General features: G+C 38.3%; 1 protein-coding gene across 11 annotated transcripts in view; it reads right to left on the reverse strand.

Moving 5' to 3' along the window:
• PBX1 (PBX homeobox 1) overlaps positions 1 to 16,801 on the reverse strand; it is a 326,524-nt gene that overhangs the window by 48,236 nt on the left and 261,487 nt on the right. For all 11 annotated transcript variants that reach the window (XM_055112162.2, XM_055112158.2, XM_063598676.1 and 8 more), the window contains one exon: positions 16,142 to 16,231. In XM_055112162.2, the coding sequence (XP_054968137.1) occupies positions 16,185 to 16,231 (47 nt within the window). In that variant the 3' untranslated portion in view covers positions 16,142 to 16,184. The remainder of the gene's footprint in view (positions 1 to 16,141; positions 16,232 to 16,801) is intronic.

Below are 16,801 nucleotides of genomic sequence, written 5' to 3' on the forward strand. Positions count from 1 at the left end.
TAGGCTAAATGGACATACAAGAGGCTAAAGCTTCAAGTTTTATTTTCTTACTTTTCCAAAGGCTATCCTGATCTCCTGGCAAAGAAAAATAAGCTCAGCTTGATTTTAGCTAAACAAAGGTGTCTTAGTGCAGAGAATTCTACTTATATCTGAATAAATAACCTCTGCCCGCACAGCTGCACAAACCAAAACAAAAACACACTTCTAAACATCAATAAACAGCATTCGACAACATGCATAATTTCCACATTTATGATATTCACGTAGAGCTGATATACATTTCGAATGTACTCATAGTACCTAAAGAATATAGACAGACACACAGATGCTACTTACACTAGAAAAGAGTAGCTACGTAACATAAGACAGTTATGCTTCCTCATAAAGCTAAACCTAGATAATTCAAGTAAGGGTATTCTTTTTCTTTTTCAAACTCTCAAGATAAATTATCTGATTGGCTGACCCTATACAGCCCTGAATTCGTCATTTCATTTTTATAACCTTTGATTTTGCTTTGGCTTTGTTGACAAGGCTATTATTTACTAAGAGTACACACAGAGATTGTATACACATCTTAACGGTGAACGGTGGCTACACATGAAATACACACACAGCCAGCCGTCGTGGGGTAAATTTTGAGGCTATTTACCATCACACAGGAAGCTAAACCCCTTACACTTTTCTGACCATCCAAGAGACAGCAATTACCCCAGATTATCAGACCAACAATGACATGCCGTGTAAAGAGAGACACTGAGCCAACTCCACATCCCAAAGACTGGCATATTCAAGTACACTTAGGACATTAATAGCAATTTACGTGCCATCACTGAGACAAAGCCACAAAGGCTCCGTTGGCAGCCTCTTATTTTGAAGCCTATTATTTGTGGGAGTTACAGGCTATAATCACAACAGAAACTTTCAAAACCCTTATCTTCCGTGACGCACCAAATCTATTTCAGAGCCATAATTGCTATGTCACCAGAGAGTTTGCTGCTTAATGCACTCAAATGCCATTTAGTGTTTGCAGGGTCATTACAGCTAACAGAAGGGTTGTGGGGAGATATAGTGGGAAGCAGGCCCAGGCTTGGGGGTGGGGGATGCAGAAAGAAAATGTTGACAAGAGTGTACGAGAACGGGGTGCTAGTATCCATTGTGCCAAATTTCCTGATGGGAGGATATTGTTGTTTTTAAAATTCTATTTACTGATGAAATGAAAACAAGAGCTTGAAAACAATCTATGTGCTCAAGAATTTTGAATTCACTTGACACCACCCTAGAAATATTCAGGGGATGCTGGGGGACACCCTCTTTTATTCTGGAATTCTCATCCAAGTGTAAGGGGGTTTGATTTTTTGAAATTTTTATTTTTTTCTTTTTAAAGAGTCCCAGAATCTCTGCAGTAGAAGCCTTCCAGCTGTACTGTGGGTTCAGGAGTCTGCTTTGGCCTTTCTTTATGTGTGCTGCTACGGAATAAGATGGGCAGAGCATATGATGGTGAGATGTCAAAGTTCAACAACTGAGAAGAACGTGTTATCTTACAGATAGTAAAAGAAACAAGGAGACTGATCGAGCATCCAAAATAAAACATCTAGTCACTCAAAATACCATTTTCTTGACCTAAGTGTAGCAAAGGTCATAAGAAAGCTTTTTTAATAGATGTAACTATTATCTCTTCAACCTGGCTACATAAACAAGCCAAGGACTTATTTATTTGGCTTAGGGTCATACTAGGCCTAGGGCAGATCTCCCCCCAAACTTTTCACTAACATATCTCTAGGTTCTTTTAGAAAATTCTTGGGCACTATTTTACAACCTGAGATTTTTCATAGATCAGAAAAATAGAAATGTCAAGCTAGTTCAGATTGTAGGGTTAATTAATTTATTTATTTTAAGATCAATACTGGTATCACTTACAGATCTGCCTTTAGTTTTCCTAGGGCAACAATCCAGCTTTCACTCTGAAGAACTTTACACAGAAATAGGATGAGACTTGGGGCCTTATTCCACAGGAGTCCTCCTCCACTCAGAAATAGAATTTCTTCTATTTACTAAATGCTGGCCAAGTGCAGGAGGATTAATATCCTTATTGTATTATAAGAGTTCTTAGAAATCAATAAGAAAAGAGATGAACATTTCCAGAATATGTACAAAAGGCCAATAAACATATAAAAAATGTTCAATTGCACTAGCAACCCAAGGGATACAAGTTAAAATAAAAACGAGATGCCATTTAATGATTTGATAATTGACAAAGACTGAAAAACAGTTGAGGGTGTGAGGAAATGGAAACTACCAGAAACTGTTAGTGAGAACCATAAATTAATAGAAGTTCCTAGAAGAAAAGTTTACAATACATCACAAAGACTATAAACTTATGCATACCCTTTGATCTAGCAATTCCATTTTTAGAAATTTATCCAAGGAAATAACAGAAAATGTGCATTAAATGTTCTGTACTATAAAGCTTACCACCGTGTTATTAATAATAGTAAAAAAAAAAAAAACCCAAAATCAAAAGTAGCTTAAATGTTCTATAGTATAAATTGATTAAACACATTGTGGACTTTCCCTATAACAGTTTCCTATGCAGTTATTTAAAGTTATGCTTGAGAAGAATGTTTAATGATATGGAAAATATTCATAACACATTTTTAGTAATATAGGTAGGTAAAAGGAAATGTAACTTTCTTACACCCACATAAAAAACACACTTACACATAAAGTGCTAGAAGGCTATGAGCACAAAGTTAACAGTAAATTTTCTTCTTTGTGGTTTTCCTGAATTCTCCAAATTTTCTACATTAAATACTAATTTGCAATCAGAAAAAAATTTAAAATTTAAACAAAGTGTCTGAAGAAGAGTCCATATCTAACTCATGTCTTTGTTTGGTGTTGCCAATCTCCAGAGGTCATTAGAGAAGAGCAACCAATGCAATTTATAGCCAACCACAGGTCTTAGGAAGAAAGGCTGAGGGAACTCAGACTCTTTTCCCCAGAGAAGAGAAAGTTAGCAAGTGATTTCATAACTCTTTTCAAAATACAACAATAACCTGTGAAAAGTGTTAATAGTTGTTTTTTCCTTTCCATGAAAAATAGGGCTGGCCGGGTATAGTGGCTCACGCCTGTAATCCCACCACTTTGGGAGACTGAAGTGGGTGGATCACCTGAGGTCCAGAGTTTGAGACCAGCCTGTCCAACATGGTGAAACTCCGTCTCTACTAAAAAATACAAAAATTAGCCGGGCGTGGTGGGGCATGCCTGTAATCCCAGCTACTTGGGAGGCTGAGGCATGAGAATTGCTTGAACCCAGGAAGTGGAGGTTGCAGTGAGCCAAGACTGTGCTACTGCACTCCAGCCTGGGTGACAGAGTGAGACTCTGTCTCAAAAAAAAAAAAAAAAAAAAGAAAGAAAAATAGGGCCAATGGAAACAGGCTAAACAACAAGATCAAGACAGAGAGCTGCTCAAGAACAGGCATTAGGTCTCCTTTTCATTTTCTTTGCCTTAATGCCCAACACAATTCTGGGTAATAATAAGTCTCAAGAAAACGTCTGCTAAACAAATGAGTGAATGAGTGAATGAATGAATTATGGATCAAGCTCAAGGCCACAGAGATAACAGCTGCCCCAAAGAAAAGTATGGAAAAGAGAAAAAACAGTAACAGATATCTGAGCTCTGAATATATATATATATATACACACACACACACACATATACATATATACATATATATACCCATATCGAGGGTATATATACACCCATAAAATATTTCTGGCATAAAAATTATAGGGTATGCAATATAAATAAGTTGGAGGTAAAAGATGGGTACCAGTCTGTGCTAAACAGAAAAAAAAAAAAGTACAAAAAGCCATTTTCTTGTGGAAGAAATTCTCTGGATAATAGAAACACAAAAATACATGTTTGTGGGGGTTCAAGGCAGGCAGAAAATCCAGTCAGAATAGACCGGTTGCTGGTTAAAAAAACATACACACAAAACCCACTGACAACAGGTTCAACTAGGCTCACTTTGAAAAGCATTCATTGAGCACCTACTGTATACCAGGCCTGAGTTGAGGAACAGGATATAAAACTATGATCCTTCTCTTCAGAATTCTATGGTCTAGAGAGGAATGAAAGGTAAGTGTCAGAAACAAAATCCCACTCCAACTCCAGTGTACTAAGTAGTACATAGGCACAGTCTGAAGGAACTAGGAAGTACTTCCAGAAGATAGGCCTGAGCTACGTCACGTAAGATGAGTGGGCTTATGAGATGTTTGCCCACTGCCATAGGTTCTGGGCTATGGATTCTACTGATTGAAAACGTCTTTGCCCCTAACAAAGGTCAATCTTATCTATGACGAGAGAAAAAGAGAATGCTCATTTTATAACGCTAGCCACTTCGGGAACCTGTGATCTGAAGAAAAGTACCAGGGCAGGTACTGGGTGTTTTTCAACTGCAAAAATCACCACATTAGACAAGGAATGAAAATTGATATCTGCAGATCTATTTTGCTTACCTTCAGGTTTTGTTTTTGTTTTTGTTTTTGTTTTTTTAGCGAGGGGAGGGTTATTGCCCTGATGCCTGGCTTTCCCTTCTCTGAACTTTTTTTTGCTTACCCCAAAAATAAATTCCTAATTATTTTAATACACTTGAATTAAAGAAGTTAATGTACATAAAGTGTCTACCACATAGAAAGAAGTCAATAAATGTTAGCTATTAATACAGTTATTAAGTGTCATTTTGGCCTGTTAATTTTCTCTCCTTATTGTTTTTTAATTGTTCTTTAATTTACTGCCTTAAACCACTTCCTTATTTTATTACTACTTGATCTGTTTTTTAATCTTTGTAAGTATCTTCTTAGCTGGTGTTATTTATTTTAACTACTCATCCTAGCTTATTTTATGTTTTTATTATTCTCTTCAGTACTTGTGTATCTTAATTGCTTTTAACCTTCATTTTGCAATTTACATGCAATTTTATCACTCTCCTGCCAATTTTATTCTTCCAGTGCTTTGTAGTTGATTACTAAATTCTTTCTTCCTACTTTTCTTTTTCTTAGTTCCTTGCTATTCTAATTTTTAAAATTATATTTTCTATGTAATTTTCTAGTTCTATTTATATTATATTACCCTTGCAGGCTATCATATTTATTCTTTTAACTTACTTTAAAAATCCACCTCTACTGATACTTCACACCTAGATTCTAGAACAGTCTTGCCTTCTGTTATAATGAGCACCACACATTTCTCAACGAAGTAACACTTGATCTAAAATGCTGCTCTCATGTATGAACACTGGGTCACTATCTAGGCTGGTTAACCAAATATGACACAATAAAGGTGTAGGGTAGCCTAGATCCAGGAAAGAGCTGTCTAAATATTTTCCAAATTTAATTTTAATAAAGAAATGAACTAGTCGTAAGCCTTCCATATGCCACCCTGAGAGGATACACAACAGAACAGTCATAATTGAGTTCTTAAGAGTTCTTTTCCATATCATTCGGTCTCCAAAATGCTTATCACCAGGCAACATAAATTCTTTCACTATAAGGTTCTTGTCAATTCCCTTCGCTTGGCCTAAGGACTAGAGGTCAAGGGTCTATCTGGATAAAGGGAAAGAAGAAAGGGGAGAAACGGCAAAAGGCAAAAGAGGAAAAATGTAATAGTGAAGTAATCACACTATAATTTAACTTTCTGATATCTATTAGAAAGTTTCTATTTTTATATATCTCAAAAACTTTTCTCATTGAAATGTGAATATAAGTTGAATACAAGCCTTTAAAAGCAGGCTCACCGTATCAGAACATGAGACAAGTGTAGAATAAACTATCTCATTTGATTTAAATTGGCCTTTCTAGCAATGCTTGGCTATAAGATAGAATGAGGGACTGAGGGTAGGACGTGGAAGGGAGGGAGCCCCTGGCTGCTGGGAAAAGAACAGACTATTCTGTGGACAACTATGTGCCCTGTCCTTCCATTTCCTTCTTATTTTGTTTTGTAAACTATAGGAATGAGGTAGACACAAGAAAACAAAGGGTAGGAAATTTATATACAAGTGTATTACATTTGTTAAAACTTAAGAGACTCAGCACTTTGGGAGGCTGAGGCGGGCGGATCACGAGGTCAGGAGATCGAGAACATCCTGGCTAACACGCTGAAACTCTGTCTCTACTAAAAAATACAAAAAATTAGCTGGGCATGGTGGCGGGCGCCTGTAGTCCCACCTACTTGGGAGGCTGAGGCAGAAGAATGGCATGAACCCGGGAGGCGGAGCTTGCAGTGAGTCAAGATCGCGCCACTGCACTCCAACCTGGGTGACAGAGCGAGACTCCATCTCAAAAAACAAAATAAACAAAAAAAACCTTCAAGAGAATGGATACTTATGATTTGCACATTTAATTGTGTACAATTTTGTTCCAGAAGAGAAAAATCCTGCAAATAAATATTGAACTCTAGTTAATGATATATGTACCAGGATATTTACTTAGGAGAAAATGTACTGTTGTCTGCAATTTACTTTGAAATGAATGAAAAAAAATCAAGATGGATTGATGGATGCACAGAAGGATAAAAGGGTGACAATATGACGAAGCCAGTAGAGTTAAATATTAATGACAGAATCTAGGTGGTGAGAATACTGATTTCACTGTAAAATTCTTTCCAGTTTTCCATATGTTTGAAAATTTTTTAAATAAAATGTTGAAAACATTTTAAAAGGTATCCTTTATGCAAATAAAGCTATGTAATTCCTTCTCTTCAGTAAGCCCTAGAGAGCATGTAGACTTTACACACTAGAGCAGAGCTTCTCAAACTTAATGTGCTTAACAATTGCCAGGGGATCTCGTTAAATTGTAGCATCTGATTTAATAGGTCTGGGCGGGGCCTGAGATTCTGCATGGCTCACAAGCTCCCAGGTAATGTTGTTGATCTGCAGACTACACTTGGAATAGACTAGCAGGGCAGGGAGGAAGAAACGGCAAGGCAGAGGCTGCCAGCAAAGGCTTAGGCCACCTGGGAGACTTGAAACAAAGACTCTATCTTATGTAAGCCCTACAGGGTTTAGACTTAAAGAAAGAGTTCAAGATGAGTTCAAAGACATGTCCTGCTTGGGCTTGAAGAATTATTAGGTTGGAAGAATTAGTGGCTGACACAGTGAAAAATTATTTCAAAAAAACCGTAACAAATGTAGGTATTTCTATATTTATATTTTAAATCTTCCTCCATATTATTTCATAGTTTGAAGCATATTATTATGATAACCAGAGTTCACTTCTTATATATAGTTAATTTTTAATAAAGAGCTCTATTTATTTTTGGAAAGGCTGATTTAAGCAGAAAGCATGCTTTTCTATGTTTTGTGTTAAGAAGTCTACTCTGTTTTCACAGCATGGTGACACCTCTAACACCGTCACCCGACTTTGGTGGCTTCATTTTAACCTTCATTTTGCAATTTACATGTGATTTTATCACTCTCCTGCCAATTTTATTCTGCTAATGCTTTGTAGTTGATTAGTAAATTATTTCTTCCTACTTTTCATAGTTCCTAGCTATTCTAAATTTTTAAATTTTATTTTCTAGTTTTATATTACTCTTGCACACCATCACATTTATTCTTTTAACTTACTTTACCAAGTTACAGTTACCAAATCACCGGCAGAGCATCTAGAACTTCACTAGCCAACATGGTAGCCACTGGCCAAAAGTGGCTACTGAAAAATTTAAATTACCTTAAATTAAATAAAATTAAACATTTATTTTCTTTTTCAAACTAGCCATATTTCTTTTTTTTTAGTTTCAAAATGTTTATTTTGAAAAACGTGCTTGTTTATATGTATGCATCTTCATATCTAGCAGCTAATCAGTATTAATTCTTTGTTGTCATATCTTGTATGTTAACGGTACTTAGTTGATACCAATTCTCTTTTGGACCTCATGCCCAATACTTTTTTTTTTTAATTTCCAACTTTTATTTAAAGTTCTGGGGTACACGTGCAGGAAGTGCAGGTTTGCTACATAGGCAAATGTGTGCCATGGTGGTTTGTTCCACCCATCACCTAGGTATTAAGCCCAGCATTTATTAGGTATTCTTCCTGATGCTCTCCCTCCCCTCGTCCCCTCAACAGGCCCCAGTGTGTGTTGTTCCCCCATGTGCCCATGTGTTTTCTTTGTTTAGTTCCTACCTATAAGTGAGAACATGTGGTGTTTGGTTTTCTGTTGCTGTGTTAGTTTGCTGAGGATAACGAGCTAGCCATATTTCAAGTGCTCAATAGCTATGTTTTGCTAAAGGCTAACTTATTGGACAATGCTAAAATAGAACATTTCCATCAATGCAAAAAGTTATATTGGGACAGCATGGTTCTAGAAGCAAAGAACAGCTTTTGCTAGTCACTCACAAAATCTATGTAAGAATAACAAATGTCAATCACGCTTATAAGCAATTCATATATTTATAGTTGATAGGAGTATGATTATATGTGTGTAAATACACCTTACAATGGCCATTCACCAAATTTTTGAAAATAATATTGACTATACTGGCTGGTATATTTCTTCTCTTTCAGAGAATCAGATAACTGAACCAGATAACTGCCAGTTCTTTTTGCTTTCTATGACTTTATGAAGTATAAGAACCATGTCCTATTGATGTGTGTATTCCTGGTACTGGAAATTAGAAGGATCTCAATAAACATTTGTGGAATAAGGCATTTTTATTTACTTATTTACTAATACTATGAAATTGAAACATATTTAGAGACGTGAAAAAGAATTTCCTCAAACTCAAATGTAGCCAGAGACTGGGATTTTTAAAAATTACCAATTTTAAAACAAAGGGATTTTCTAAGAAAAAAGTCTAATATTTTATCCGAAAACAAGCTTGTCTAAGAACATGGAACTCTTCCTAAAAGGCAAGAAGGGGTGAGGCTAGACTCAGCAAGAAGAAGACTGTCTTCAGAAATCAATGCTAATGTTTCCCACAATTAATTTGCCTTATTTAATTGCCTTAATATTTGCTGACATCTAGAGGGACCATGCCACTTTCAGGAGCAACCATAAAAAAAAAACCTATCCCTTTGAGGTTGTGATTTTTCTCCACAGAGCAGAAGGAGGGACCAACTTGAGTCTGGAACAACTAACCAGATCCTAGCCTGAGGACAGCATGGCTACGGGGCCAAATGTGGGCCGGGCTGGGCAGGATGCTATAAAACACCAATTGCAATGAAAGGAACATAGCATACGCTGTCATCTCACAGTTGAGAATCTTCCCCAAAACACAATCTTGCATTTTCTTGGGAATGGAAAAACAATAATAATAATAATAATAATTGTTTATAAATGGAACTGACATTGGAAGATGCCCTAAACAAAATCCAGCTCAACTGTCCTCTTTGGAATTCAGAAAACTGAGTCCTATCAAGAGAAACTGACTTGTTGATAGTCACACAGGCAAAAGTGGAATGTACATGTACACACACACACACACACACACACACACACACACAAACACACACAGCCTAAATGTGATACTGTTTAGTGTGATCATATCACTAGGTTTAAGGTCATAACTCATTGCAACTAGTTCTACAAAGAGAGAAGCAATTTCTACAAAAGAACGCTTGTTATTATATTATTAAGTCCATGGTATATCTATTTGGTTGGGGTTGGTACTTTTCTCAAACTGTTGCTGGTTGGTCCTAAATTCCCCCCTTCTGTCATATAATTTAATTTCAAATTCCCTCCTAGGCTATAGAGTTGGTCAGTTCCCTTGGTCTAGTCTTCTAGGAACAGGAAATTCAATCCCAGACAAAGTGCTGAATGAGACTAAAAGGGAAAATGTACCCTGACTGACATCAGAGTTTCTCCAATTTGACCTGGATGTACCATGATGTAGCTTCATTCCTCAAGGTAAAAAATGCTTATGTTTATTGAATGAATGAGTGAATGAATGAATAAGCAAATGAATAAATGAATGCATGAATAAGCCATTGAATGATCTGACCTCATTTGTACTTTTAAGGGCTTTCACTTGGGAGCTGGGGAAAAACATTGGATTGCATATGAAATCACATTACTGGGATATTTTTTGCTTCTTCAATCATCGTGGGCTGAAATAAAATGTTTTTCTGGTCTCAGGTTTGTTATGGTGCTAGGTTTAAAGGCCCTATAAGAAGGAAAGGCACTTACTTACTCTGTTTCCCAATAGTTTTGTCATGAAGGAAAGTGAGGCTGTTAGCGTCCATCTATCTACTCTATCTCTGCTGCCTTCAAACACTATACAGTCTGGTCTGCCACATTCAGACCCCTCGATTTTCCTTGGTACCTTTACCCCTCAGTTTTGGGGCTGTTCACTAGGTTCCTGGTCATAGCACCAGAAGGTACCCAAAGACAACCAACTGGGGGGCACATCTGGGTATGTTTTCATCCCTTTGAAATTCAAATTCAGCTTGGTAAAATAGAAGAATTAAAACTGTGTATAATTAACATGAGTTTTCAAAGACGTGCATACGAATTTTAATTATTACCCTCAGTTCCCAGCCTTACAATTCCACATGTGGCAACATCTTACCAATATATACTTTAAGTGGAAGGAGGTCTCTCAGAAATAGTTAAGAAAAAATTAAAATTATGGCATGTGGCCAAGTATTACTAAGTATCCCCATGGTATCCAAATGTCTGAAATATGTTCATTTAAATAGGAGGCTATTTTTGTCCTAATGATTTATATTCTATTTATTTACTTGGTAAATGTTCCTTTTTCCCCCTTACCTAACATGGGAGAAAAGAAAAAACAAAAACACCTATGTTACAGTTTACAATGATAAAAGCTTCATCTCTATTTTTCTATTACTATAATGATTACAAAGCAAGATTAATGAGTTTTTTTTGTGTCATAAATTGATGTTAACGGCATGTTACCTTTGTAGAGATAATGCTGACACTTATTTCCATTTTCACCAAACCTTTTGAATAAGAAAAATCCACAGGGGTATCTATTTACATCAAAGACTGGCTGGAGTAAATTCATTCCCATAACCCACATTTTAAAACAATTAAATATAGTGGCCAGGTGCAGTGGCTCACACTTATAATCCCAGTACTTTGTGAGGCTGAGGCAGGAGGATCACCTGAGGTCAGGAGTTTGAGACCAGCCTGGCCAACATGGTGAAACCCCATCTCTACTGAAAACACAAAAATTAGCTGGGCATGGTGGTGCAAACCTGTAATCCCGGCTACTCAGGAGGCTGAGGCACAAGAATCGCTTGAACCCAGGAGGCAGAGGTTGCAGTGAGCTGAGATCACACCACTGCACTCCAGCCTGGGTGACAGAGCGAGACTCTGCCTCAAAAAAAAAGAAAACAAACAAACAAACAAAAAGGTTTACCCTAAAGAATAATGCTTTCTGCTATCACAAATATCCAAGGAATTCAAAGGGAAAAGTTTGTGTAACGAGAGCACTTCTTCCTTCCCATTTGGGTTTCAAGATATAATTTGAACACTAGGGTTGGCTAGAAAGAATAGAAGTTACTAACTCTAATGAAAGAATTTTCTGGAGGGATGATCTACAATTTAGTCTGGTGTCCCTTGAGCTAACAATGAATCAAAGATCATAAATGTAGAATTCTAGAGCTGTTGAGCTGAAAGAGAGCTTTCAGTTTGCTTATTCAATAAACTTTACAGATGAAGCAACAACACAGAGGTGAAGTGACTCCTTAAAAGAAAAGTCACAAGAAGGACCTAAGTTTCCCAATTTCAAGTTGCTTCCACCTTCCTCCAGGTTGTCCTTGGAGGTTCCAATACCACATCTAGTAGGGAGGGCAATTACAACAATGAGAATCCAGTTACAACAATGTTAGGTTGCTACATGCACAGCTATCCCACAAACAATGCTATGTTGCTACATGCATGGCTATCCTACAAACAGGTATATATACTTTTTTTAAACAGGGATTCTTTTAGTATAGAAACACAGGGACTCTTTAAGGATAGGAGGAGTGAAAGAAATTTTACAAAATTCATAATAAGAATGATCCTACTGCTGAGGATAATTATCTCTGCAATATCATCACCATATAAATTCACACACTTACTGCTGATTTGAATCTTATTCTCAGAGAATATGCATCAGCCGGAAAGTTTGAAAAACTTTTTCCAAAAAGAAAGACTTAAGGATATTTTTGGATCTTAAAGACAGTATAATTGTGGATAAGCATTTAAAGTAGTAATTCTCATCAGATACTTTATAGCTGGTACACTAGATGTGGCTATTGGTCATTAAAATGAATTTTTAATTTAGTAGCATCTTTTCTTCTCCTCCCTGATTTATTCATTCAATGAACATGTTTTGAGCAACTAGAACATGCATTTTTAGGACCATACACATGGGCAGAAGTGAAAGACACAGAGGTAATTTCTGCGCATATATGTACAGTGCAAAGAAAATGTGTGTCTGTGATAAAGTAGAGAGAAGAGGGGGAGAAGGACTAAGAAGAAGAAAGACATGAAGGAGGAGCTGGGCTTGAGACTAAGTGTGATTTGGATAGTGGGGTGGGATGGAGAGGTGATGTGGGAATGAAAGGACATTTGTGTAGATGGCATACATGAGTAAATGTAAGGGGAAAAATGGGTAATGAGGTAAAGATGAGCTGGCCATACTGAATGGCATCCAGAGTTTATTTTGATGACAGGAGGATGAGGTAGAAGGACAGGAAGGCTGGGCCCAAATGTAAGAGACCCTGAATGTCGTACTCAGGGTTTGAGCTTGCTTGGGTAGGCAATAGATTTCTGAGCAACGAATGACAAAATTCAGAGGGTGTGTGGGAGAGAGGAGGAATTAAAGACAGCAACAGTGATTAGGAAGTTATGGCAATAGTCTAGTTAATGAACTATTTCTAGAACTAGGATGGTGGCAGTGAGAATGGATAGGAAAGAATGTGATAGCTAAGTGATCTTTAAGTATGTCTGATTGACAGAGAAGAGGAATAATCTCCCTCCATTACTTAGAGCCACTCTAAGCTTAGTAAGTATTGCCCATTGTCATATGAGAACACAAAGTACTTAAGGAGGTATAATTTAACTCTCACCGTGGCTAAGGAAGGGGGTCTTTAGGCCTTGCATAACACTATATCCATCTCAAAAGCACACCTTTCCATCAGAAGAGAAAAAAAAGTGACAAATGTGTCCTAACCTATCCTCACTAGGAACTACCTACTGAGAAAACTGCTCACATCAGAGGAGAAAAAAGGTCAAGTCAGAAAGTTATCACTTACAAAATTTCATACTGCATTCATGTGGAATAATTTATGCTTTGCCAATCCCTTTCCGACTTATTTTCTCATTTGCCCTAAGCCAGTCCTTGAAGTAAGTATAAAGGGTGGGAATTACTGTCCCCATTTTCTAGAAGAGAGATTCAATATTTGCCCATGGGCACATGAGTTACTAGGACTAGCAGCTCCCAACTCCCTTTATAATACTCCTACCACCGCACCTTGCAATTCTATTGCTGTGTGGTCAGTTAAAGGCAAGTGGTCTGAACTTTACAGGGCTTAAAATAGATGCTGCTTGGATAAGACATGGGTGCTGTGAAAGCCCAGCCAGGGGAGCAGATAAACGCTGCCCAGAAAATGTCCTCCACCGAATCAAACACAATCCAGAGCCCAGCTGGGAATTCCACTGCAGCTTTGGGGTTAGGAACTGTTTATTTTTATTTCTTGGCTCAAAGCTTTCATTCCTGTCCTTGTCTCTTCTTGTCTCCCCTCCTCTCTCTCTCCTGCTGGCAGTCATTGTCCTGCTCTATACACACATGTCTTAGCATCGAATACCACCATCTAAAAATACATCTCACTATAACAAGCTTAGCCTCCTGCAGGTGGCACAATTTAAAACTGATACCAAAAGAACATATCACGATCAGCCTTTGATTAATTTACCCTGCATATTAAAGACCCAGAAATAAAATAACCACAGTTCATGGACAAAAAAATTAATGCAAAGTGAGAGACTCTTTCAAGTGGCATTTTCAGGCCCAGTTTTTGTGGTGGGCTTATGTCATCAGACATAATTGTCTGCACATGTTTGGTTACACTATTTCAGAAATTATTCCCAGCCCACCAGATGATGTCAGAGGGGTCAGTGTTGACCCTCCCCTACCCCCCAGAGTCTGACTGCTGCTCTCTCTCTTCTATGCTGCCCAATTAGGAAAGAAAGACGCCAAATAACAGCAGTGTCAGCCCCATTTCCTGCCCAGTCATGTGGACTTCCTTCAGTTCCTTTTGAGTATGGCCAGGTTCTTGTCCCTACACTCTTGTGCTTTCCTCATGTTCTTCTCTTCTGCTTATGCACAGAGCAAAGCTTTCTCTGGAAAAACTTATCTTATATCCCAAAAAGATTCAGGAAATACATAGATGCATGTGTGTATAAACCTGCACTCAGACAAAATCCAAACAACTTCATTCATTTGGAATTCTTTTGGAGAATACACTTTCCCACCATGGCTTCTTGTATTTTTCCAAGCAGTCTTCCCAGTAAGTCAGCCATCAATGCAGTACTAATAGTTAATGTAGTTAGAACAAGCACAAGATGGGAAGAATCTCTCTGTCCTAAAAATCCTTCCAAGAAAGTAAAATGATTGTCTAGAATATGTTTAACAGGGTTAACTTTGACTTCTCTCCTTCCATTCCAGAGAAGACTTGATAAATATTGTGTAAACTCAAGAGGAGATTCTGCCTCAAAAAGGTAGAAAATAAAGACTCCCTAATGTAAGTGGCCTTAAAAGTCACCAAGACAATCAAAATCTGCTGCCTGACTTCCTTCTGCAACATCCTTACCAAGCAGCTAGCCAAGCCATGTTTGAATTTTCCAATGATGGGCAACACTTAAGGGCAGCCAACCCCTTCTTTGGAGGACTCTTACTGTGAGAAAGGTCCATCAGATGTTGAAGTGAAACCTGTTTCTCTGAATCCACTACTCAGTAGTCCTATCCTATCCTAACCCCTTTAGATCATTCATGATGAATCTAATAGTGTTAGCATGCCTTACGCTACTATGTAACCCCCAAATTTTCTCTTTTATGAGGTAAGAATTCCTAATGTGTTCAATCATTCCTCATCTGATCTGAGAAATAACCGATATTCTCTTAATCCTCCCAAACCAGACAGAATCATGTATGACTTGACCAATGCAGTTGAAGAGGCCATCACCTCCTTCACCGCAGACATTATATCTCCATTAGTATAGATTACATTAATAAATCATGCCTAACTCTTCTTCCTTCGATCCCTCATTTACTTTAATCATAGCAACAGAAACAAACAATAAAAAATGATCACTACCCACCACCCAAACCTTTCTTCAATAGTTAAGCGCCAATAGTTCTACTCAAGCCTCCTGTGACCTCTAAAAGCCCAGGAATCATCCCTGATCTAAAAAACAGCCTCCTTTTCCAGGCTGCCCTCTTGTCCCAGCTTGCTGTCACCGCTGCTGAGAAAGCAGACGATTGATCTGAGAAATCAAGTTGGATTGCTGTCCCAAATCTACACTCGGTTCTCCTTGTGTCTGTCTGATCGATTTCACTCTGTGCGACATAGCTTGTCGCTATGAATTTTCATGCTAGTCAGGAGCCGCCAGCGCACCCAAGAACAAGTAGAAGATGGTCTGCACCCCTCCCCATCCCTTCTACATACCCAGCTTCTGGGTTAATTTTCTTTTTAATCGTCCATAGACAGATTGAAAAAAAGTATTTTTTTTTTTCAGACCACAGACGTGGATGCAATGGATTTTGGCTACTGGTTTCATCTCCCAGGTTCCCAGGCCCCAGCTTGTGGTCACATTTCCTACCACTGTTGTACTAGGTGTCACCTGTTTAGCAGCTCCTCTAGCTGAACGCATGTGGCCGCAGGTGCCATGCAAACACTGATTGCGTCTGACAGCCCTAGACGCCAGCTGCCTGCATGAAGCCTGCCCAATCGCCACTTTTTTTGTGGGTAGAATGCTGCCGATGGCATGACCGATACAGAAACAAGAAACTAGGTGACCGTAAAGCTAAGATAAGCCCTACTAAGTGGCATTCTGGGCCCTATGGCTTTGAAATAATTGGCAGTGAAAGAATAAAAACAAAGCAGGGGGTGGGGGGGCTTGTTTTCTTACACTGATGCCCTGCGGACTGTACATCTGACTGGCTGCGAGTCCATCACTGTATCCTCCTGTCTGGCTGATAACATGGCGAAGGGTATCCACCTAAACAGATGAACAATAACAGAGAGAAAATTAGTCAGAGAGGTGTAGGAAAAGGGAGGCAGATCATCATCAGGCAGCCCACCATTTGGGCATGCCATATTAATGCAATCATTTTGGAGACAGTTGTCCTGGGAGAGTCCATTAGGAGGAGGCTAGCTTCCTCCGTATGCCAATCCATAAAGAATTCTGAGTTCAGTAAGCAAGACAGTAAAATGGTAAAAGAAAACTGGGATCTCCACATTGAAACTAGTTCAACAAGTCTGCATGAGATGGTAAGGATTAGGATGATAGAGGGAGCTGGAGGGGAAAGCATGAAGGAATTTTCTTTTCTCCCCATTTTTCTTCCCTACAGGTCATCCTATACAGCTGTTCCTTTGCTGGGTATCCTATAAAAACAAAGGTTCTGTTTAGAGGGGTTTGGGCAGCCATCTCACAGAGAGAGCAGTACTTGATTGAGACCTTGTATTTTTTAAGGACTTAAGTGATGGCCAGTTGTTTAGTCACTTGACCAAAGCCTGACCATATCACTTCAAACTGGTTTCCAGGCAATGTTTCTCAAGAAAGGGGTGA

Source organism: Pan paniscus, chromosome 1, assembly GCF_029289425.2.
Source record: "Pan paniscus chromosome 1, NHGRI_mPanPan1-v2.0_pri, whole genome shotgun sequence".
NCBI classification, from domain to species: domain Eukaryota; kingdom Metazoa; phylum Chordata; class Mammalia; order Primates; family Hominidae; genus Pan; species Pan paniscus.